This window comes from Rhinolophus sinicus, chromosome 14 (genome assembly GCF_057876585.1).
Source record: "Rhinolophus sinicus isolate RSI-liver-muscle chromosome 14, RSI-T2T, whole genome shotgun sequence".
In the NCBI taxonomy this organism is placed as follows: Eukaryota; Metazoa; Chordata; class Mammalia; order Chiroptera; family Rhinolophidae; genus Rhinolophus; species Rhinolophus sinicus.
Genome location: NC_142514.1, coordinates 38,612,116 through 38,635,764, shown reverse-complemented (window position 1 = coordinate 38,635,764; position 23,649 = coordinate 38,612,116). Strand labels below are relative to the sequence as shown.

Below are 23,649 nucleotides of genomic sequence, written 5' to 3'. Positions count from 1 at the left end.
AGGGGGAGGGGTGCGCTCTGTGGGGTGGAGGGACCGTCCTTGGACAGGAGGTGGGACTACCTTTCTCTGAGGCTGGAGGGAAGGGTACAGGAGCACTTGTGGACAGGGTGAGAGGTGTCAGGTGCAGGCAGGGTTATGCTTTCTGCCTTGCCTTTTTGCTCTGCAGGAAGGGGTGGGGTCATCTGCAGAGGGAGGTGGGGATGCACTGTCTCCGGGCGAATGGTGACATCCGGGTTGACTTTTGTGGAGAGTCACAGAGAGAGCCACCTAAGGAAACACGAAAAGGCGGTCAGGGGTGGGGTGGACTGAGACCCTAGATGAGGCTGGAGACCATGAATGGATGCTGTGCTGACAGGACTCGGCTCAGCAGTGCTCAGAGGTCCAGATACACAGGGAGATGGGGCCAGCAGGCTTGGCCAGCAGATGTCATGAAAGGAGAGCTGGATGACCCTGACCCTGGAATCTAAGCCCAAGAGGGAAGATGGGACGAGGGGTCTGTGAGGTGGGGGCAGAGCAGCAGGGAAGAGACACCAGTGTCGGGAGGTTGCATGACAGTGTGGGAAGAGAGGTGGTTGCTTTGGGGGTTGGAAGAACATTTCAGAGATGAGTGATTTGAGGGCCTGCAAGTCCGGGCTGTAGTCACAATAATGGCACCAGTCTTACGTTATGGATGCCCCCGTGGATGCTGTCCCAGTTCTGCCCACATCCTGCGACACTGACCATTCCCAGGCACATGGGCCACTCCCAGGCCGGTTGGAAATGTCTGAGGGTGATGCCGTCAGCAGCCTTCACTCCGGGCAGCTGGCAGTTGGCGGCCAGACACTCCCCTTGCTTACCCCTCAGTGGAACAACTTGGGTTGTAGTCTACACTGTCTAAGGCGGTGCCCTGGGGGGTCGAGCCTTGGTTGCCCACCTGACAAGCTGCTCATTAACACACCCTGAACAGGCTTCTTCTCATCCCTGTCTTACTCCCTTCTCCACTACGACCTGTGTTTCCTGGGGTCTCCTTCCAAATAAACGACCTGCCCTCCATTCCTTGTCACAGAGACTTCCTGTGGAACAACTCAACCCAAGACAGTGGCTCAATCCCCTTGAGCTCCAGTGTCCTCCTGTGTAAGGTGGGGAGTCTAATATGTACCCCTGAAATTGTGGGGACGCACCCTGTAGTGTATGGGAGGCTCCTAGCACCATGTCCAGCGCGTCGCAGCCCTGGGCGAGCTCCCTCCCTCTCTCTCACACACAGCGCTTGTTCAGTAAAAGCTCCCATCTCCTCAGACTGCCCAGGACAGCTGAACCTTTCTGTCCCTGCCAATCAAGCCCCGTAGGTAAGCCGATGCCTCAGGCCTGACTATGCCTGATGCTCTTTGCTGAACACCTTCCAGGTGGCCTCCCATGCTGGCAGCGAAGGGATCCCTGGGGACCTCCTGACAAAAGGATGGGCCAGAGGCAACATGTGGTCTGGCAGATGGACGTCTGAGTTTCTCTGAGGTAAATAAAAATCATGCTGGCTCCTCTGCTCTGAGCCAGGCCCTGGCTAAGACTTGCCGTACATTATCTCATCTAAGGCTCCCAGCACACCATCGGCTACGGCGTTACTCCTGTTTCACAGTGAGGAGGCTGGACCTCACAGAGGCTGGTGACTTTCCCAGGTTCCTGCAGCCTGGCCGTGAGGGGCAGAGCCAGGATTCAGGCCTTGTCGGTCAAACCAGAACCGGGCTCCTCACTGGAAGGCAGAAATGTGCCCCATTCACCTCGGATGCCCCGTGCCTGGTGCAGGCTCTGAGCAGAGGAGCTTAGGAAATGAGCGTTGGGCTGAACTGAACCAAATAAGTCTCCTAAAGGAAATAGATTTTGTTTGCTGCTGGACACACAGCCCTGGAGGGCATTGCTTCAGCCTAGCTCCTAGCACAGGGCCTGGCACATGTGGAAGTTCAAGCAAGGTTTGGGGATCAGGAAAGGAGTGAACATTTAATATTCTTGGCCAGAATTTACACTGTGGTTCTGATCCATGATTGCAGTAAGAATTGAGAAATAGGATCCCCATTCTGTTATTCCTGCTGCATTCTTCCATGAAAAAGGCTTTTCCTTCATTAGCTGTCCACTACAATGTCCTTTGCTCACCTTCTAAGCTAATCGAAGCATGTCTGAAGGATGCTTCTCTTACTTGTCCCATTAATTAGAGGCTTCTTTCAGCTCCCCCATGGGTGAGGGTGAGAAGAACCTGTAGCAAGCACTGATTATGTACTTTAGCATATGTTTTCACATTTCATTTCCACAATAGCCCAGAGCTGAATGGCCCCATTGGACAGATGAGTAAGACCGAGACTCAGAGGAGTTAGATGACTTGTTGGAGGCTGACTTGGGATGGATTCCCGATCTACCTAGCCTCCAAACTCATGCCCTTTCTCCATCACCAAATTCCCTTCCAGCGCCAGCTTGCTTCCTTTCCTGATGTAGTGTGGCCAGTGCAGATGTCAGAACGTGTAAACCTGGTGACACTAGATCTGTCACCTTAGGGTGGAGTGAAGGAAGAACCTGGGGATCAGCTTACTAATTCAAGGAGCCAATGAATTATTCACACCACCATTAACTTGGAGGCCCTTTCAGCCTTACCTGTCTTTCCCCTGCTGCAGACCCTCAGATCCTGGCCTGCTTAGAGCTGGGGACCCCCAGTGAGGAGATGCTGGCACAGCTGAGGTCCTGTCTGCTGCTGGTAGTGGCACTACTGGGCCCAGGCCCCAGGGCCCAAGCCATGAAAGGTAGGAACTCTTGGGGACAGGCAGGAACCAGGAGGAGGGGGAGAAGAATGGGCAGGCAGCAGCCAGGGTCTCAGGAGGTTTCTATGTGGCAGGCCAGAAAGCAGGAAGCCCTTTTGGAGTAGTTGGTTGAGTCAAGGATAGATTTGTTTCTGAGATGGGAGAAGACAGTATTTACTAAGTGCCTGCCATGTGCTGGATGCTTTACATACATGATTGCATTTAAACTTCACAACTTTAAGATGGGTATTAGTGTCCCGTTTTACAGATGGGGAAACTGAGGGCAAGAGAGATTAAGTAACCTGTCCAAGGCTGCATGGTTACCAAGGGCAAAGGGAATGGCTCAGAGAACTATTACAGGTTTGTTGTTGGCAGGAATCTTTATTCTGCTGAGAGCCTGCTGTACTTCCCTGCTGCCAGCCAACTGAAATCAAAGTTCCTTTTTATGGCATTCAGTGCCCTCAGAGCATTGGCTCTGATTTCTATACAGTATCCACCCTCAGTTCCCTATGTCTCGTGGGCATCCCATGTTTTGTCAGAGCGTCACACCCCCTTCTGGAGATTCATCACCCCCAGGGCTTTCACCCGCTGGCCTTTCTGCTTGAAAGGTCCCTTTTCTCTTTTTCCACATCTGGCTCATCTGTTAAGTTCAGGTCAAACACCGCCTCCTCAGAAAGCCTTCCGTGTCCCTTCATCAGCCTCAGGCTCACTCCGTGGAGCTCCCAGAACCCATCTGGCACCCTGGTCCCAGGCCATTTTGTGTTGCTCCAACCCCCCGAGTGTTATGTGCCTGTCTGTGAAGTGAGGGCAGTATCATTTCACCTGTCTTCCAGAGGCACACAGGTAGTGGGCTCTCAGCAAACAGCCATCAATGTCTCATTTTCCTGTGGGCTCAAGGGGGGCTCAGGAAGGAAATGTAACTTGCCCGTCACCTAGTTAGTGGCACAGATGGGCTGGGCACCCAGGCGTCCAGCTCCGTGCCTCGGTGGTGGAAGGAGCTAGCTCTTCCCGTTTTCCAACCACCAGGGTTTCAGTGGCCTTGGGGTGACCCTGCGGGCCAGGGAGCCTGGCTCAGTCCTGGAGGACAAGGCCTCCACTTGTGGTGGCACCTGGGGCCTCCTGTCCCGTGGGCATGGCTAGGGGAAGGACAGGGACAGGCACTGGACAGAGTGTCCCTCTGTCCTCCTGCCATAAAGGCACGAATCAGACACCGTTCCTGCCCCGGTCTGGCCCAGGGGCCAGGCAGGGAGTTGGTAATGTGAACTGGGTGTGCATTTGCAGCCGTTGCATGGCTTTATGTCATCAGTGCCACCAAGCAGGGGAAATGTCATTATCCCCACTTCGCAGATGCACAGTTGAGGCTCAGAAGGCTAAGTGATGGTGAGGCTGAGGCTTTGTTCATGCCATCTCCTCCCTCTAATCTTCCCAACTAACAAAACCTCCTCATTCCTCCTAGTCAAACTCAAATATCACCTCCTCTGTGACTCTTGTCCCTCCCCTCATAGTGCTGGCCCCAGCAAGACTGGCCTCCCTTCCTCTGGTCCCCAGGGCCCCTGTGTGACTGCAGCACCATCACATTGCTGGGCTTTGTCTCATTAGCCTGACTCCGAAACCCCACCCCCTGACTGTGAGCTCCCAGGGAGGGGCCCTGGGACAGGGCACTTGCTTGATGAGTGTGTCTTCTCTTGCAGGAACTTTGGTTAAGGGTATGTTTCAGGATCTTTTGGTTGTAAGCGACAGAAACCCAACCTGGATGTGTTGAAGCAAAAAGAGGAATGCATTGGCTCTGTAACCAGGGAGGCAGGATTATAGCTGAGCGAGGCTCAGGGATGCCCCTGGCCCGGGCATCTTGGCTTCAGGGTCAGTTCCACTTTTCTCATGGTTTTTGACATCTGCTGACAAACTCTTAATTGAACATGGTCCCGCCCACCCAATACTTGCTATCTCCTTTTCCTGCTTTATTTTTCTCTATAGCACTTAACTCTGTTTAATATGCTCTGTGTTTTACTTATTGTGTTTATGTCTCTATTCCCCACCAGAATGTAAATTCCATGAGGGCAAGAATTTTTGTCTGTGTTGTTCCTGCTGTAACCTCCGCACCTAAAATAACGCCTAGTACTCAAATGACGTCTGTTGAATGACTAAAAGAATGTCTGATAAGTATTTGAAGAATAAGTAAATACATGAACACATCCATGAACAAATGAACTGACTTAGGACCGTGAATGGCCTCATGCTCTTTCGTCCCGTCCCAAAGACCCACCTTTGTAGCTGCACCCACCCCCTAAGACCCCAGCGCTGACTCTGAACCCTTCTTCTTTCTTGCCCCAGGTGTCAAATGTGGGGGTGTGCTCTCAGCACCTTCTGGAAACTTCTCCAGCCCCAACTTCCCCAGGCTCTACCCCTACAACACAGAGTGTCGCTGGCTGATTGTGGTGGCCGAGGGCTCGTCTGTGGTGCTCACCTTCCGTGCCTTTGACCTGGAATTCCATGACGCCTGCGGCTTCGACTTCCTGGAGATCTACAACGGGGTGTCAGGAGACAGGGGCAACCTGCTGGGGCGGTTCTGCGGCCAGGTGCCCCCACCATCCTTCACCTCCTCCTGGCATGTCATGTCTGTCGTCTTCCACTCAGACAAGCACGTGGCCAGCCGCGGCTTTTCTGCAGGCTACCAAAAAGGCAAGGGGCCTTGGCAGTGGAGAGAGTGGCCCTGGGGGAGAGGTGGGACGAGAGCAGGGAAGCTAAGCTGAGACTGGCAGGGGCTCAGCGCCTTAGCATGTAGGCTGCTCCATAACTTGATGACCCTCCTGTCGTAGCTCATGGGACCAAGGCAGCCTCCATTTGTAGTCTTGGTAATTGAGGGTTCCCGCCTTCAGGACAACACGCCCCACGTCTCCCTCCATTATTCCTGGGGGTCTCAGTGTGCTCAGGAACAAGGCCCCTCGTGCTCTTCTCTTCTTCTCTTTCTTATCTCGTGCCATGGCACCAGGACACAGGAGAGGATGCCAGGCTGCCGTTGCTGCTGATGCCTCTGCAGCATCCCATCACTTCCTGGGCACGGGAGCCCCCCACCCATGTCCTCCAGAGCGGAGGGGCACGAGGGTCTGTGTGGAACTGGTGACTCTCCCCTTCCCAAAGCCTTTCCTGAATTTGCCTCTTGTATCATGCGTCCCTAACCGCTCCCTCCCTCCCTCAGCTAAGCTTGCAACCTGCCCTCCAGTCCTGTAAGGGAGGCGGAGGCCTTGCTCTCCTTGCCTTTCTCCCTCTCTCGTTCCTCCTGTCCTCAGGCTTCTCTGCATAGACGCAAACCTCCTGCCTTTTCCCAAGGCCAAAGCCAAAATCTTTATTCATGGCAACTCAAGCAATAGACAACCACCGAGGCTCCTGGTACACAGTGTCCACCGACAGTAACCGGGGCTCAGGTGGCACACCAGTTCCCTCTGCCTTTAGAGGCATAGAATTGGAATTTTAGACCCTTAGATTTTAAGAATGTCAAGATAGCAAAGTCTGTAAAAAAAAAAAAAGATATCAAAGTCTTGATACCATGGGCAGTGTGTTCCAACACGTTTGAGAACAGGCGTGCCCTACTATGAAATGGAACCTTATATTAATAATCCCTGTTCTATAAAACAGATAAAGACAGCATTTTAGTGGTGTGCATTTATTTTGTAAGTTCATATTTTTAACATGTATTATTGTAAGCCATCATTGAAAACATACTCGTAAGTCAATATTGATGGCCTCCAGTAAGTTACATATTTACATGAAGACATGTGACTGTGGACGCTGCCTTTCACTGCATTAAAACATAGGTTGATTACGGCATAAGAATGAAATTTGCACCAGATGCCATGCCTGCAGATGGGAGCCCCAGAGGGCCACTGTGGACCCCTGGAGCACAGTTTGAAAGGCTTGACTAAGAGTGTTAGCCTTGGAAGGGATCTCACAGACTGTCAAAACCTGCCCTCTCATTTCACAAACAATCTGAGACCAGAGAGAACATGTGCCTTCCCAAGATCACACAGCTCAGAGGGGAAACACTGGGACAAGAAGTCAAGTCCTTAGCCGCCCGGCACAGTGCTCCATTCACAAAGCCATGACGTGGGGTGAGAGATTCTGGAGTCGCACAAAATACATCTGAGTGTGCCCCTCCCAGCTCCTGGCCCCCAGCTAGTCATGGCATTCATTATCACTAACCTCGTGGTTTTATTGGCTAAACTAGATTCCGCCGGGGTTTCACCAGCATCTTCTCAGATTCTGCACGAGTCTGAGGCCGGTGGATCAGGCTGGGCAGGTTTTATGATTTCTAATATTCCCATGAGGCTCAGAGAGGTTGGTTTACTTGCCCAGGGTCACACAGCTAACATTAGGCAGAGTTGGGAGACACCTGCCTCAGACCTCAAGCCCATCTCTACTTCATTAGATCCTCTCTCTAAGCCTCATTTTCTCATCTGTTAGAGAGATTTAATAACATTTCTGAACTCAGGCCCCTCAGTCTCTGTACCCCACTGGCCTGGTAGGAGTAGACAGTGAGTCTAGCAAGGTCAGTGCATAGGCTGTGCAGTTAGTCAAACCCTATTGTCCATGTCACCAGTCAGGTGACCTGCTGTCGGGGCCCTACCCACGTCCCTTGGAACTTGCCACTTGAATGGCTCCTGCCAACCTCCTCATTGTTTTGCTTGAGGGCTTTTCCTGAAGTCTGTGGGTCATGTCTATGCCCAGCAGCCCTCAGCTTGGACTCTCGGGAGTCGGTGTATGAATACCCCAGCTACCTTACTCTCAGGTGACATAACCGTGAGGTATGTGCTTTCCGCCATTTCCCAGAGTTCCCCGACAGGGCTCAGCAGCTGACCTGACAATGCCCTGTAGTGGCCATCTCCCTTTCCCTGCCTATTCTTGGCCATCACTCCCTCACTGCCCATATGGGGTCCCCTGTGCTCAAATCCTTGTCTCAGGGTCTTGTCTGGGTGAACCCAAACTCACACAGGTAAGTTACTTCACTTTTCTGTGCCTCCATTTTCTCCCTTGTAAAATGGGAAAAACCACTGCACACCCCTCATAGGGTTATGGTGACAGTTTCAAAAGATGGCTTCGGTGCTAAACGCCAGGGCTGTGCCTGCCCCTTAACAGTGCACAGTGGGTGGTGTTGAGGGTCCCGTGAAACACCTGTGGAGGAGGCTGGGGAGCCACGGGGAGGGAGAAAGGTCAATCCAAGCGGGCTCTCTTGCAGATGTGTGTGGTGGTGTCCTGACGGGCCTGTCGGGGGTCCTTACCAGTCCCGAGTACCCCAACAACTACCCCAACAACGTGGAGTGCCGCTGGGTGATCCAGGCCATGGGCCCCGCCGCCGTCAAGCTGGCTTTCATGGACTTCCAGGTGGAGGCCAGTGAGACGTGTACCTACGACTACGTGGCCGTGCATGGGGGACGTGGCCCCCCCCATGGGCAGCACTACTGTGGCAGCACCAGGCCCCCCACCCTGGTGTCCCTGGGCCACGAGCTGCAGGTGGTCTTCAAGTCTGACTTCAACATCGGAGGCCGGGGCTTCAAGGCCTACTACTTCTCAGGTGGGGGGGGTCGGGGGATGCACCCCAGGCCCCTGTGCGTGCTGGGCTCCTGCCTCCCCAGTATGCTTGTGGGGAGAGAGGGTCACACTTCCTGCCTCTGGGTTTTGTGCTTCCTGTGCTTTCTCTGCCTGGAATGCTCTAGCACACCCTTCCCTGCCTGGCCAACATCACCTCCTCTGTGAAGACTTCCTGATTCACTCAGGATGAATCCCTTTCTTCAACTCCTTACAGAAGGTTTTTTTTCACAGCAATGATCTAACACGTCACGTCTGTATGTGGTTTGCATGTTGATCTCCCCTGCCTGACTGTAGTTCCGATGGGCTTATCTTTGTACCTGCCACATAGTAGGTCTTTAATGACTGTTTGTACAAGAGAATGAATGATCCCTTGGGGCATTCACCATCTATAGGAGGAGATGGAAAAGGAAACAGACAGTGACAACTCATATGTAGCAGTAAGAATCAGGAATGACATCCTGGAGGAACAGAGAATTAGGCAGTGCTTTGAAGGAGTTAGCCTGAGGCAAGGAAGGGAAGGGTGTTCTAAGTGGGATCAGCATGTGCAAAGTGTAGAAGACAGAGAGGGTATGTCATACTAGGAGATGTTTGGTGAAGCTGGAAGGTAAAGGTGGTTGAGGGTCAATGAGGGACCCTGAATGAGGGACCCCCAATGAAGGACAATGAATCACGTCAAGTCCAAGTGTGGACTCAACCCTAAGGACAGGTATTAGGTACTGTTATTGAATTTCTAACAGGGCCATCACTCGTGAAGGGGATTGCCAACTGGAAGGAGAGTCCCAGGTTTCAGCTAGTTTCAGTTTAAACAGGCTTTGGGATCAGTTGTCCGGTTTGCTGGCCATGGTGTCCACAACCTGCCAGCGTGGTTTTAGGACCCCTGTAGCGCCTGCTGCCCAAGCTGTAGCTGCAGAGGGTGACAGTTCCCACCCTTACCATTTGCTCCTCCCACCCGCTGTTCCCTAGGGGAATGCCAGGACGTATACACAGCTGTGCGGGGCAACTTCTCCAGCCCACAGTACCCCAGCTCCTACCCCAACAATATCCGATGCCACTGGACCATCCGCCTGCCTCCTGGCTACAGGGTCAAGGTGTTCTTCCTGGACCTGGAGCTGGAAGGGCCCAACAGCCTGACCAAGACCTGTGATTTCGACCATCTGGCAGCCTTTGATGGGGCCAGCGAGGAGGCGCCCCTGCTGGGGAATTGGTGTGGCCACCACTTGCCACCACCGGTCACCTCAAGCCACAACCAGCTCCTGCTCCTGCTGCACACGGACCGAAGCACCACCTACAGGGGCTTCTCTGTGGCTTACATTGGAGGTCAGCTGGGGTTGAGGGGGTGGGACGCTGGGGGGAGGGGGGAAGGCGAGGCAGGGGCCCCGGGTCTTTGTAGCTTCCTTCCTCTATCCCACCAACTTGTCCTGATCCTCATGAATGGTCTCCCCCAACCTCTTCCCGGGCCGCTCCACCATGGCTGACTCCTGCCCTGGGACCTTTAGTGCCACTTGTGGTCCTTGCTTAGTTCCACTCTTACAGGCTCCTACTTTTCCAGCTTCCAACTCCACGATCCCTAATCTCTCCCCATCTGGCCTCTTTTGTACTACGGTTGATCCTCTGTATCTAGGGGTAAGACACAAACTATATAGTAATACTGTTTATGGTAAATAATTGGTGTAACCACGGCAATGCCAAGCAGCCTTGCTTGTGTCAGTCAGAAATCCTGACTGACAGAGGCTTGAACAAATGGCCTCCTCTGTTTTCCTCACATAACAAGAAGTCTGGAGCTAGGCAGCTGCTCGGTTGGTTCAGGGACTCAACACGGTCCCAGCTGGTATCTCTGGGATTCTCTTGGTCTCATGGCTGCAAAATAGCTGTCATTGCTCCAGGCATCGTGTCCACGTTCAAGGCTGGAAGAGGGTAGGGAGGGTGCCAGCCACAAATGTCCTTTTATCAGGAAAGCAGAAGCATTTTCAGAAGCCCTGGACAGATTTCTTGGTCTCATTGGTTTGAACTTGGTCAGATGGACTTGCCTAACTGCAGAGGAGGCTGGGAGGTTGGTACTCAGCTGTTCCAGCCTCCAGAGTGCCAGTTCCATCTGCCAGCTGATAGTGTTCACCATCCCTGCCCTCCTCGTACCACCCTTCCCTGGGCCATGGATCCAGAAATGCCTGTGCTCTGGATCCATTTTGCCCTCTGCCTGACCAGCCTAAAGCTCTTTGTTGTGCAGGTATGAGAATGGAGGTACAGAGAGAGGAAAAGACTTCACTGCAGTCACATGGGCAGTGGCTGGCATAGCCAAGACTAGAACTCACTGCCTTCTGTGTGGCTGAGCAAGCCCTGGGGAAAGGGCCGAGGGCTGAGCTCATAAAGACCAGGGCCACATCCAAGTGCTGTGATTTACCGACCATCCATCGGGCTTATCTGTAAAAAGGGGTTGATGAATGCCCTAGACAGGCAGTCATTAAAATGAAATGAGGTGACAGGTCACAGCCTGGCTCTGAGGACATCCTTGCTGAAGGTGGATTTCTTTTTCTCACGTTTCTCAGGCCTGTTCTGCATTTGAAAGCTCTTTCCTCTCTTCTTACTTTACACACAAAAAGAGTTTGGGGTCCCAGAGATGGGGAAGGAAACAGCAGAGCTGCCGTAAGCTAGCAAGCTAGCAAGCTAGCTGCAGTGAAGTAATCTAAGCAGACCCACCCTCTCTGGACCTGTCAGTTCCATCCCTAAATTGTCGCTCTGTTAGAACAATCCCCCTCTTAGATTGCACTCCAGAGAGCCAGGTGACACAGCTAGTTGGCAAGTCACTTTCTCTATGTGGTCTCAGTTTTTCCACCTGTAAAATGAGGACATTGGCTAAAGGAGCTTTAGAGTTCCTTTTGGCTCCCATAGACTTATTTCTAGGCCTAGATCCCCTCCCAGCTCTGTGTGACCTCGGACAAGCCCCTTCTCCTTTTGGTGCCCCCAGAGACTGAGGGTGGGGCACCTCTAATCCTAGCTCCTGTTCAGGGGCAGGAGCCCCCACTCCCACCCCACCTCCCTTCCCAGTCCCTGTGGGAACCCAGGGTCAGACGGGGGCACTTATGCTGGGCGAGGTGCCAGATGTGGCCCAGGCTGCAGGAGGCCTGCTGGCTGGAGGACAGCCTCAGCATCAATCAGGGTGACACACAGTTCAGCGCCACCAAGATCATTGTGGGAGACGGCGGGCCCATAAATCCCCAACTGTCCAGACACCAGAGGCTGAAATATGTCTGAGGCATTTCCCGAAGAGGGGTCGAGAGTTCCAGGCCTCTGCCTGCCAGCTCTTTCCTTTTCCTCCCACCGTTGACCCCTTCTTTTCCCCTATGCTCACCCTGCCCCAGCAAGTGCTGCCCCACACTCACATATGTGCAAGCACACACACATGCTTGCACTGACCCAGATACTTAGAGTCACACTGTCCTGGCCTGGAGGGTGCAGGGGGCCACCAGAGAGGGTAGAGAGACCAAGACCTCTGGAATCCTACAGACTCAGTGGTTAAAAGCCCAGCTCAACCACTGCAAACAACTTCAGCTTTCAGAGCTTCAGTTTCCAAAGCTGTAGAGTGGGTTTAGTTCCATCTACCTCATAGTATCATTGCAGGGAGAGAGTGAGGTTTCCTTTACCACCCTTTTCAAACCTCACCCCTCAACTTCCCCAACACCCACTCACCGTTCCCCCCACACTCTGCACTCCCTGTGTTTCTTCTTTGCCTGGTTTGCCTTCACACCGCTCTGACACTTAGGTATATTTTACATACTTATTGCCCCCTCACTCAGCTACAATGTAAACTCCAAGAGGGCAAGAATTTCTGGCTGGTTTTTTTCCCCCCCATTTCTGTATCTATGGTATTTAATCGCAGAATAGTGCCTGCACATAGTCGGCCATCAATACATATTTGTTACCTGATTGAATGAATTGCCTGGCACATGGCAAAGTAATCAAAGATAGTAGCTTTAATTATGATTAAGAACATTCATGCATGCATGCATGCATTCATTCATTCATTCATTCAGCATCTACTGCACCTGCCAAGCTCTGTGCTGAGCTCACAGGACCCTGAGAAGCAGGCCTGGGGCCTGCCCTGGGCGGCTCATCATGTGATGGCGTTAAATGGAGTGATGCATGTAAAACATTCCCGTAGGACTGCCCTGGGCTCAGTTTTCCCATCCCCTGCTGTGGGTGGGGGTTCGAGGAGGGTGGGGGTCAGCTTGCCTGCCTCTAAGGCCTCCCGCGCCTCCCTCCTGTCCCCAGTTGTGCCCATGAACGTGAGCTGCTCCCGCACGGACTTCCAGATCCTGATGTCCACGCAGGCACTGGCCCCACTGGGGCGGACCCAGGTCTACCTGGGCAGCAGGCGTTGTGCTGCCCAGGAGGTCGGCAGCACCTTTCGGATCCAGGCCCGTTTTGACACCTGTGGCACTGAATCTCAGGTAGGGGCTGGGGGCGGAGGGCAAGCATGAGAAAGGGGCTCTGGCTCCTGCTGAGAGACACCTGCCATTCTTGAGAATTCAGCTTGTCTTCCTCACTCTGGCAACTGCACAAGCCTGCGTGCAGGACTCAGCCCCTCTTGGCTTTACCTCAACAGACTTGCTCAGTGTAGACACAACAAATAAAGGAGACAGAGAAAGGGGTCCAGCTGCACAACCCCCAGACTCCTAGCGCAGGCTCCTCCCACGAGGCTCTGTGGGCTGACCATCCCCAAGGCCTTCCCGCTGTTCCCCCCCTTTCTCCCTGGAGCTTCCCAGGGCAACCCAGGCCTCACCCCTTTAACATGCAGGGCTGTGTGAGCCCAGCTGCCTCCTGCCCACCGCTTCCCCAGCCTGCGATCCACTTCTTCCCTGGGCTCCGCAAAACAAAAGGTCCCTTCAGGTAACAGGATCCACCTTTCTCCAAAGGCAGCGAGGCTTGCAAATCAATTTTTTCTACTATCCTTGTGTTTTGGAGGCCTTGAACCCAAGCTTGGCCCCTCAGAGTCTCTGGACAGTGGCCCAGGCACCTTGGATGTTTGTACTCTTAGGGACAGCTCAGGCAGGAGAAACAGGGAGAAGGAACTGTGGCTTCTACGGGGCCATCCCCCCAGCCTTGGTATCTGGGCACTTGCCAGACGGGCTTGGCAGAAGGAATTCTTTCCAGCAAACTTGACTCCCTTACCCCCCAGCATTAGCTGAATATGCGTCTGGCCCCTCTGGTCCACCCCTCTGCTCCCCCAGCCTCTGGGCAGCCACTGTCCTTTTGACCTGACAGGAGGAGAAATGGGGGTCAGTCTTGGCTGCCAAGATTATCTGCCCTCACCCCTACTCCATGCCCTAAATCCCCCAGGGATTTTCTTTGGGGCAGAACCACGTTGCACAGAGTCATGAAATGATGAAGGCTGGGAGTCCCAGAAGCAGGGGATCTTGAAATCTAGAAGGAAGGACTTGTAGACACTCAGTCTCAGAGTCACGGAACCAGCACCAGAACTTGGGACCATGGAATCACAGGACCTTGGAGTCAATGTTATAGAAACATGAAAGCTGAGGACCTTAGCCTCACAGATTCTTAGCGCAGCCCTGAAAAGCCTAGACCTACGAGGACCAGTCTGCCCTGAGTTGCTTTCAAAGATGCACAGCTCAGATGGTCAAAAGCCTTTCTGTGCATCTCTTAAAAAAACAGCGCAGACTTGATTTCATAACTGTAACTAGCACTTCACCTTGTGTGGCCTTTCTTTCTCCCTCAAGCCTCTCATTCATCAAAAACTTTCCACCACCCCCATTTTATGATTTTTTTTCTCCTTTCTTTATTATGTAGATTCACTTCCGCTCTTTCACCGGTTCCCCTTCCATTCTCAGGTTCTGTCTTTCTTTTTCCAGTGTCCCAATTCTGTATCACAAAACTCCAGTTTGCCAGCCCTCCTGAGAGATGGCACACAGGCTGAGGGCACGAATGCAGTTCATTGGGACTGGACTCAGAGGCTTTTGTAAGCCTAGAGTTGGGAGACACCCTCGAGGTCACGTGGTCCACAAAACTCCAGATTTGTGACTCCCCTTCACACCCTTCTCCAAAGTGTCCAGTGAAAGCCGCCTCCTGTTGCTCGTGCTTGCTCACTGTGTTTTAGGTAGCTTTGATTTGTAGAAGCCTCATCTCAGAAGTGCCACCACTGGGCAGGGGCAGTTGGGCAGCCTGAGGAGTGTGGTGGCTGCTGCAGATTTGGGGTGGGTGGAGACAGTAGCCTGCATCATTGCAGCCCCGGCTCCAGACCACACCAGGCTGCCCATCCAGTACTATACCCAGTCCTCGGCCCAAGCACCCCACCTTCTCAAGGCAACTTGATTCCTGCCTCTCTCATCTGGGGGTGGGGAGGGCAGCAGTATGCCAAGCCCTCACATCTCATTCCCCAATGGCTCTTCGCACCCTCAAGGTGGTGTCACGCTGGTGACCAGGGACCCAACAGCAGGGACACACAATTGCTGCAGACATAATTGGGGGAAAAGTTTCCAGAAGGAAAGGCACATAACACCAGGGACAGAGCTTCTATCCGGGGGGCAGAAGACTTGGCTTCCCGACCTAGCTCTGGGCATTATTGCCTTGGCTGGGCCTCAGTAGTCACATCTGTAAATTGCCAATGAAAGGAGAATGAACTAGATGCCCTGAAAGTCCCCTATGGTTTGATGTTGTTTGGTGTGAGTGAGGCGCTAAGAGCACAGTTAAGATTTGGAAAGATCTGGGTGACAATATGTTTCCTGTCACTTGTGTGACAGGACCTCAGACGAGATTAAACCACTGGGCCTCAGTCTCCTCATCTGTGAAAAGGGGATATTAATAGTACCAATAAGAGAGGGTTGTTGTCAGCATTAAATGAGATAATACACTTAAAATACAGAACCTGGAGCGGGGCAAATGTCCCTGCGGTTACTGTTACTATCTGTCACAGACCCCGCCTGCTTGAAGCAAGCAAACATTGACCCATCGAAGCTGATATTGTCCTTTCAGACACCCTCATAGTGCCCCTTGTACAGACGGGGACACTGAGATGCCATGTGGGATGGGGGTCAGTGGCCAAGCTGGAACTAGAACCCAGGCTTCTGGGTCCTGCCCTCTTGGTACTGAGTCCCCATATATGTAGGGGGACAGGGTCAGCTCTGGCCGTTTCAGATGTGAGCCAGCGCCCGTGACCCCCACAGAGAAGGAACAACACTTCGGTGATTGTCAGCGTGCTGTACGTCGACTTCTCGGCTGGCGGGCAGGAGGACATCCACGAGTACGAGGTCCGCTGTGAGCCGCGGCGCAAGGAGGCTTCTGTGCACCTGCTGTCCGGCTCTGACTGGCTTGGGCCCTATGCTGCCACGGCGGAGCACCTGCAGGAAGCACCACCTGGGGACGAGGCGGAGGCACTGGAGGGCCCTGTGGTCACGGTCGCCCAGGACACCAGTGACATTGTCTTCCTGGGCCTTTGCATCCTGGCCGGAGCCCTCATGGTCACTGCCATCGTGGTCCTGATGCTGCTGTGAGCAGGAGCAGGCAGGGCAGGGGCCTGGCGTCTGGCATCCCTGGGAGGCAGCTGGGACTCTATAACAGGGGCAGGACCAGGCCTTGTTGGTTTGTTGGTAACCATGGCCGAGTCATTGTCCCTTGCTGAGCCTCAGCTTCCTAGGGACCGTCACTCTGCGTATGTCACAGGGCTGGTGTGAGGCTTAGAGAAGAGCATGAATGGATAAGAGCTTTGTAAACTATAGCATGCCATGTATGTGTGTGCAATTGTTATTAATTTTAAAGCTATAAAAGAACTGTGTGTGTTACTGTTACTCGTGACAGAGTGGGTAAACCTGACTCGTCTAACTTGAAACAGTGCTTCTCCAGCTGAGGTACAAATAAGGGCACCTCTTATTCTTCCAACTTATTGCTCATCCCGAGCCTTCATTAGCAGGAAGCTGAGTATCCATCCAGGAGCCTCCATTTTCCTGAATGGACCCAAGAACCCTGAGGACTTCGGGGTGCTGTCGTTTCAGGCCTCGCCACATGGTGTCGCTGTTGGAGACCGGTTGTGTGCGTCCTGGTGCCGGCCCGTTCACCCAGGTGGCGGTGCCCTGCTGGGTCAGACCCTGTAAGCCATGGGCAGACCCACACTGTGCTCGGTCGTGAGGCTGGGGGCAGAGGACTGGGGTCTCTTTCAGGTTGGAGCTTTTCCTTAAGTATCTTTTGATACTTGACTGCAAAGCTGATTGAAGTTCCATGTGTTTCTGTCCTTACCGCTGATGTTGAACTTAGACCAGCAGCGCACCGTTCCCCTTCAGACGGGTTCTCTATGGAGGCCTCCGGACCTTCTCCTGCCATTGAGTTTCACTCAGAGCTACTCCAGTTCACCCCAACGTCTAAGTTCCCATCACAGGGGACGGGCTGGGTTCCCAGTGCTGCCCTGTGACAAGACCTCTGGCATCTTTCTGCGATTGGTCCATCCCTCCCAAGACCCCTACATACCAAGAAGTGGAGCAATTTTGTTAATGAAAAATAAACAAAAGATGCACTTCTAATGCACCCTGTTCTCCTGCTCACTTGGGTGTTTGCATAATGAATCACTCAAGTGAGTCCTTTCACAATAACAGAAATCTCCACATTGACCATGCTGACCACTAGCATCACTTTTAAAAATTGTAGCCCAATTACAGTTCCTTCAGCAATTCAAGAAATAGTCACTGGTGTTCAGCTTGTGCCTGTTGTTGTGACAGGCTCCAGGCACACAGCAGTCAACATATGTCAGAGAAAGCCCCGCCTTCAAGGTGCTCATAGTCAGGGTGGGGAGGGAAGGTGTACTGGTAACTTGAGGAGAAAAGAACTGGAGAGAAGAGAGCCAACAAAGTAAGAAGTGAATTAAGCAAGTGAATTAAAAAGAGTTGCCTGGACATTAGGCGAACTGGGTTCAAGTCCAGTCTCTTACTATTCACTGTGTGAGCCTGGGCAAGTCACTTTGATTCTATGAGCCTTGATATCTCCACCTGTAAAATGGGACCACCGTTTATAGTTTGCTGTGAGGATGTAGCAACATGGTGAGTTAAGGTGATCTGTTGGGTAATGAATGTGATAACAGTAGAGTCTTGACTTCTATCCTGGGGTGTTTGAAGCAGAGACCCCTTCCTTTTTCTCTCCCACCCACCTTCTCACTCTCAGACTCTTCTCGACACTGAGTGAGTCTACCTTCCCCAGTCTGCAATGTGAGCACCTCACAAACCACCTGGGTCTCAGTTTCCCGGTATAGGCAGGACTGGACACACCAGATACTCTCTGAGGGTGCCCCCCAATTTATGCCCTCTAGGACCCATGGGTGGGCTGGGGGGGTACAGGTAGGACCTGGGGCAGGTGGACCCAAGCTGACCTTGTTCTTGTCAGCTTATCAGGGTGGGAGAGCCAATAGCCCAGCCTATGCGAAGGCTAATTCTCAAAGCTGAGTATGTGTGTGTGTATGTGGACATGCACACATGTGGGAAAGTTGGGGGCCTCTACTCTCAGCAGCTGATCTTCAGGGGCCACTGCACAGAGGCCAGATCTCAGGCTGTATGGCCAGACCATGTCAGCTTTAAGCGAGACCACCAATATCACTGCCAGCACCATCACTGTCATAGCTACCATGTTCTAAGCACTGACTACATAGCAGGTGTGTAAGATGTGTTATCTCACTTAAGCCACCTCGTGAGGCAGATGTATTGCTCCCATTTTAAAGATGAGAAAACTGAGGTTTGGGGAGGGAAAGTGCCCGTCACATGGCTATAAAATGTTGAAGCTAGGCTGAGAAGAGAGAGTTCTTTCCTGAGCTGGGTGGGGCTGTGCAACGAACTGGGGCTTCGTGGGACTCCAGGCCAGTGCTCTTAAACATTAGGGCTGTGTCTGGTTGGGAAAGGACTGGAATGACCAAGAGGGAGAGGATGGTTTTATCTTTATGAACGTGCCCAGGTACTGCCATTCCCAGCCCTCTGGGCGGCCAGCATGTTGATTATCCTGCATGAGCTGCAGGAAATGACAGTCTTTATGACAGCACAGTATCTACTAGAAATGAAAGGGCTGAAATGATAGCCATTAGCTAACACGCCCTGGCCCTGGAAGAGTGTCAGGGCAAAGCAAGCATAGCACAGCTTTCCTGCTCACCTACCAATTTCCCTTTTTCAGAGTGGGGGGCTGTGGAAAGAGCCGTGCTTCAACCCCAGATCTCTCCCCATTGGCTGTGTGGCCTTGGACGTGCCTAGCTGGGAGTTTTGTGTCCTCCTGCCAGCCTGTGCCTGCAGGGCCAACGTGACGGATGAGGAAGGCCTTGGCAAATGACGTGCTGGCCCTAGGAAAACACTTTCTGGGCTGCGTGTCAGGCAGACCTGGGTTCATTTCCAGTTCTTCCCCTGACTCTGTGTGCCTTTGGATGGGTTGCTTAACCTCTCCGAGCTTCAGTTTCTTTCCATGTGGAATAGGGGTAGACAGACCCTCCTCACAAGGCCGCCACCTGGATGATTCGGGAAGTGGCTCCAGGCCCGGCAAAGGCTTCCTGGAGGAGTCCTCAAATCCCAGACCTGGAAGGGGCCTGACAGGGAAGCAAGTCTCCCCCCCCTCGCCCACGAGTCTTCCCGCATGCAGTCTGCCCAACCTCCATGCTTCTCCGCTGTTCTTCAGGAGACCAGGGTCGTTCCCACTCCCATCTTTCTATCTCCTGGTCTCTGTGTGTGGAATGTCCAGAGTATCGCCTGACCTGGCTCCTTCACATTCTTCTCTGCCCAACGGCCCCCTGACCACGTATCATTACACCCCACACCTGTCATTTTGCTCCCCTTGGCCTTGCTTTATTTCTGTCATAGAACGCATCACCATCTGAAACGGTGTGAGGGGTGTGTTTGCTTTTGTTCCTTCACGCCCGCTGCCCTCCCTGCGGAGCCAGCTCCAGGAAGGCGGTTTTCTCCTTATCCATCCCTGCCAGAACCTGGCATGGCCTTCAGTGAGTACCGCGGATGACTGAGTGAGCAAACCAGTGACTGAATCGATGAATTTGACGCAATTCTGTTCATTCACCCCCACGTGTGTGGTAGTATTGGTACTTTGGTGCAAGGAGTCAAGGACATTTGTCCGGTGTCTTCTCTGGGCCTCCTTCTTCACAGAGGTGCAGATGGGCTCAGACATGGCCCCTCCCTCTGGGGGCGAAGAGCCGGTTCAAAGGCACACAGCGCTCGAAGAGACTGGGTCACCGGGGGTGGGCAAGAACCAGCAGATGGCCCACTGAGTCAGGAATGTGAAGTGAGTTTAATAAAGGGGCTATTTACAAAGGTGCAGGGGAACCACAGGGGAGAATGCAGAAGTTGGGGGTAGTGACAGTGGGTCCTCACCATTCTCAGGCCTGAAGCGTGAGGAGACTTGCGCTCTGGGGAGGAACGCAGCCAGCCAGGGGACCCCTCACTCTCCTCCTGCCCTCCAGTCTCCAGTCTCTCACTGGCCGAACCCAGAGAAATGCAGTCCATGTGGGTCGGTCTCCCCAGGACAAGGAGCAGGGTCGAGAAGAATGACGGGATCTGGAGGTAGGAATGGAGACTAGCACAAAAATAAACAAAGCGCTTTCCTTTCAACGGCCTGGGAAACAAGACTGGGTTAAAATTACTGACTCAACGTGTGTAAGTGTTAGAGGAGCCCAGAGGGACAATTCGTGCTGCCAGGAGGCTAACCAGGTAGAGGAGGGGGAATGGCATGAGCTAAGCAAAGAGGCTTGAAGGAGTATGTCATGACAAGGAGACAGAGAAAGTGCTATGGTGGGGAGGGCTTGGGAGGTATGTTGGAATGAACTTAGAAAGGCAGGCTGGGAAGTTATTATTTAGGTCACCTGGATAACACCAGCTGCTTTTCTGAGAATGACGGAAGCAGCCCTTGTGTCCTTGGCTTCAGAATGAAGGTACCCACTGGACCAAGAGGGTCACGTGATTACTCTTCTCTGCCAATGATGTCTTCTGGGACACAACCCCCATGTGGAAAGGCCCTTGATCTGTCGGCACCACACCCCACTGTTTGGGAGTAAACCAGCTTAACCCAGCGAGCAGAGCCCTGGGTTCTGGATCTAGCTCCTCCTGGCAAAGTAACCTTGGTCTGTCAATCCACCAATTCTCTGGGCCTCCTTCAGGAGGCACTTCCCCGCACCCACTGTGAGCCAGGACCTGGGCCAGGGTGCTGGAGTCCAGAGAGGAATGGGGCACAGCTGGTGTCAGGACAGGAGCTGGGCTTGGGAGTGGCCTTCCTATCTTGGTTTTGCCACTAACTTTCCATAACTTCTCCAAGTCTCAGTTTCCTCATCTGTAAGTTGGGAATAAAAGTTGGAACATTTATTGAAATGTACTCAATACCAGGCATTTGTCTAGATTTTATTTTGCATTTATTTTCTTCTTTAATTTTCTAAACAGTAACTATCATTATTCTCTCTAAGAAACAGTAGAGGTGGGATTCAAACCCAGGCAGTAGGTCTGTCTGCAGAGCCCAGACCTTACAGTAAAACAGGTGAGAGGAATTAATGAGAAAAACAGATAACAACCGTTAAGTTACATTTGTAGCTGTAACAAAGTACATGTTAGACATGACTATTGAGCTCTTTGTGCCTGGTGTTGTTCTCAGAATCTAAGCACTTTCCATAAATTAGTTCGTTTAATCCCTGTAATAATGCTGTGAGGTGGGTATCAGTATGAGTCCCACTTCACAGATGAGGAAACTGAGCCACTGAGAAGCTGAGTAACTTGCTTGAGGTCACAGCTAACAGCTCCCAGGAACTGTTCTAGATACTTCATCTGTATTGGCTTGTTTAGGCCTCACAATAGAGGAGCTAAGGCACAGAGATGCATGTCTCACTCACAGTCACTGTGGGGACAGAGTCCCAGAGAGCAGTTTCCAGGCTCACGGCCTCACATGGAAAGGTGCTGGCTCGGGTAGTAGATGGCCATCAGCTGTGACTAGTTGGCCATCAGCTGGGGCTAGTTAGCCAATTAGCCACTAATATAATGGCCATGGCTACGCTAGCAAGTGTGGATTGCAGTTAGAAAGGGGTTGATTGGTTGGTTGGCAGAGAAGCCGACGGCAGGTTGCAGCTAGCAGGCGCGGATGGCGGATTGCGGATCGTGTGACTCCTGCTTCCTGTGTCTTGCCCAGCCGCCAGCAAGACTGAGGAGCAGCAAGACTGAGGTGCAGGTAAGATCCCTCGCTGGGGTACTGGCAGATGTTTACTTTTGTGTCTTGCCCAGCCGCCAGCGAGAATATAGTGGTGTGACTCCCCTATCTGTGGTTCCATGGGTGTTCCGTTTTGGCCTCGCCATGTCCTGCGTTCTTGTGCAGGGAGCAGGAGCTAAGTCCCTGCATGGCAGTCACATTCCTAATTAGTGGTGCAGCCAGGCCTCAAACCAGGTAGTCTGATTTCAGAGTCCCTGCTCCCACCCAGTGGCTGAGCTTGGGAAGTATTAACCAGTTCCGGTGTGAGGCTGTGAAATGGGTTCTGGGTTCCGACGAACAGCTGCCCCATTGCAGGTGCCTTGTCAGCTTGAGGCTGCTTCCAGTGGAGCCTTCTGGGAAGCTATGGCCTCCCTGGCCTGCCTGTTCTGCTCACGCAGGCAGTGGAACACACAGTGCCTGAGTCAGGCCCAGCTGCCCTGGCCACGGAGCCTCAGGACCTCCCAGGGCCCTCCCTGTTGCCCTCCAAAATCAACTATGCCCTTGGCTGGCCTCCCTCCTGGATCATCAGTGGAACTCACTGCCCTCTGCCGCTTCCTTCAAGCCCGCCCAGGGTCCAGGAGCATGGGCACATTTGAAGTCTGCTTGGCTACCTTAGTGCCCTGGCCCCACCTGAGCCTAGATCCCACTGCTGCCCATAGCATCCTTGCTGCAGCTTTGGTGGTGGTGGTGGCTATATTGCAAAGAGCCCTGGATGCCATCTCCCTAAGAATCACTGGCATTAATGGGGACACAGTAGCAGTGGCTCCTGCTACTGAGCCTCAAGGCATGCAGGCGCTTCACCCACTCTAATCCTCACAACCACCTCATTTTACAGATGAAAGCAGAGGCTCAGCCCGGCTGAAGGATTTACCAAAGACCACCCAACTGGTGAGTGGTAGCACAGGAACTTGAGCCCAGCTCCTTCCATGAAACCAAACCACATGGATTCTCCCAGATGGTCCCCTGCTCTTTGTGCCAAGAGGACCCTTCATGGGTATTCATTCATGACTCTGAGTGCCTGGCCCTGAACCAGTGGGTGTTGGGGAGACGGTGGCAATATCAGTGGTGTGGGTAGACCTGCTCATCAACCAACAGTAACACAAAGCAGGTCAGTACTGTGGCCAGAAGAATCAGGGAGGGCCCCCTGGAGGTGGTAATACCCAGGCAGATCCTGGGGGATGAGTAGACATTCAACAGGTTATTCAGAAGGAGAGAAGAAGGGGAGGAAGGACAGGCAGGGCCAGCTGGAGATTAGCGATTTGGGAGCCTCAAGGGAACCCCAAGTTCACCGGGTGTGACAGCACATCATGGGACAAGAGTGGAGGTTATGAGACCAGAAGGCAGGTAGGGACAGGGCCTGGCTGGCAAGAGACTTCCCACATAGCGGCCATGTCAGCTCTTGGTCCCCATTTGGTGCCCCCAGGCCTCCTCTGGGGTGTAAGGGGGTCCCCAAATCATAAATCCTTTGCACTGGCTTTAGGAGAGAAGGAGATTGCCCTAAGGTCGCCCAGAAAAGCCAACGGACAAAAGGGACACTCTGTCCCTGCAGTGCAATCTCAGTACCCTGTCTCGTTCCTGGGGGCAGGGTGGTAAGTTTCTGCCTGATCACCATGGGGGGCAGTCAGGGCCCCCCACCCTCGGGATTCCCCTGGCAACTATGTTGACCAGGTCGGGCCCAAATCACAACATCACATAGGCCAGGGAGTTTCCCTGTCTTTGAAATCAAACACAAACAAACCCCAAACAGAAATTGCCCCACACCTGAGCTCCAGGTAAATGCAGCCTGGGCCTGTGGGGTGCACACACCTTTTGGCTCACACCCAGGAAAGGCCAGGAAGCTGTTTGAATAAAAACTCCCTTGGACAGGTGCCCAGCATTTTACAGTTTGCAGAGTGCTTTACCCAAACACTATACCCTTTGATCCTCACACCTGTCCTGAGAAGGAGGCATTGCCCATTTTACAGAGGGGGAAACTGAGGCCTGAGAGGTGAAATAATGTGTTCAAGGTCACACAGTGAACTGATGACAGATCTAGGGTTAGAAACAAGTAGCCTATGAGGCTGCTTCCACACAGGTGGGGTGGGGCAGGTCGCAAGGGCACCTTTCCAGCCAG

At 53.0% G+C, this 23,649-nt stretch overlaps 1 protein-coding gene across 2 annotated transcripts; it reads left to right on the top strand.

Annotated features, from left to right (window-relative positions):
- Positions 1-1,517: 1,517 nt before the first annotated feature.
- Positions 1,518-16,859, top strand: CDCP2 (CUB domain containing protein 2). 2 transcript variants are annotated; one of them, XM_088791155.1, is made up of 7 exons: positions 1,518-2,759; positions 4,448-4,616; positions 5,088-5,435; positions 7,987-8,322; positions 9,303-9,656; positions 12,606-12,784; positions 15,515-16,859. In XM_088791155.1, the coding sequence occupies exons 2-7, from the start codon at positions 4,532-4,534 to the stop codon at positions 15,839-15,841; spliced, it is 1,629 nt and encodes a 542-aa protein (XP_088647281.1). In that variant the 5' UTR covers positions 1,518-2,759; positions 4,448-4,531; the 3' UTR covers positions 15,842-16,859. The 2 variants fall into 2 exon arrangements, with proteins under 2 accessions (XP_088647281.1, XP_019598438.3); XM_019742879.3 differs by lacking the exon at positions 4,448-4,616.
- The last annotated feature ends 6,790 nt before the right edge of the window (positions 16,860-23,649 follow it).

Bases quoted from the DNA above. Each gene is read 5' to 3' on its own strand.
- CDCP2 (XM_088791155.1), top strand. From the start codon at position 4,532: ATGCATTGGCTCTGTAACCAGGGAGGCAGGATTATAGCTGAGCGAGGC. The intron at 4,617-5,087 runs GTCAGTTCCACT...TTCTTGCCCCAG, and splicing joins CCGGGCATCTTGGCTTCAGG to GTGTCAAATGTGGGGGTGTG. The intron at 9,657-12,605 runs GTCAGCTGGGGT...TCCTGTCCCCAG, and splicing joins CTCTGTGGCTTACATTGGAG to TTGTGCCCATGAACGTGAGC.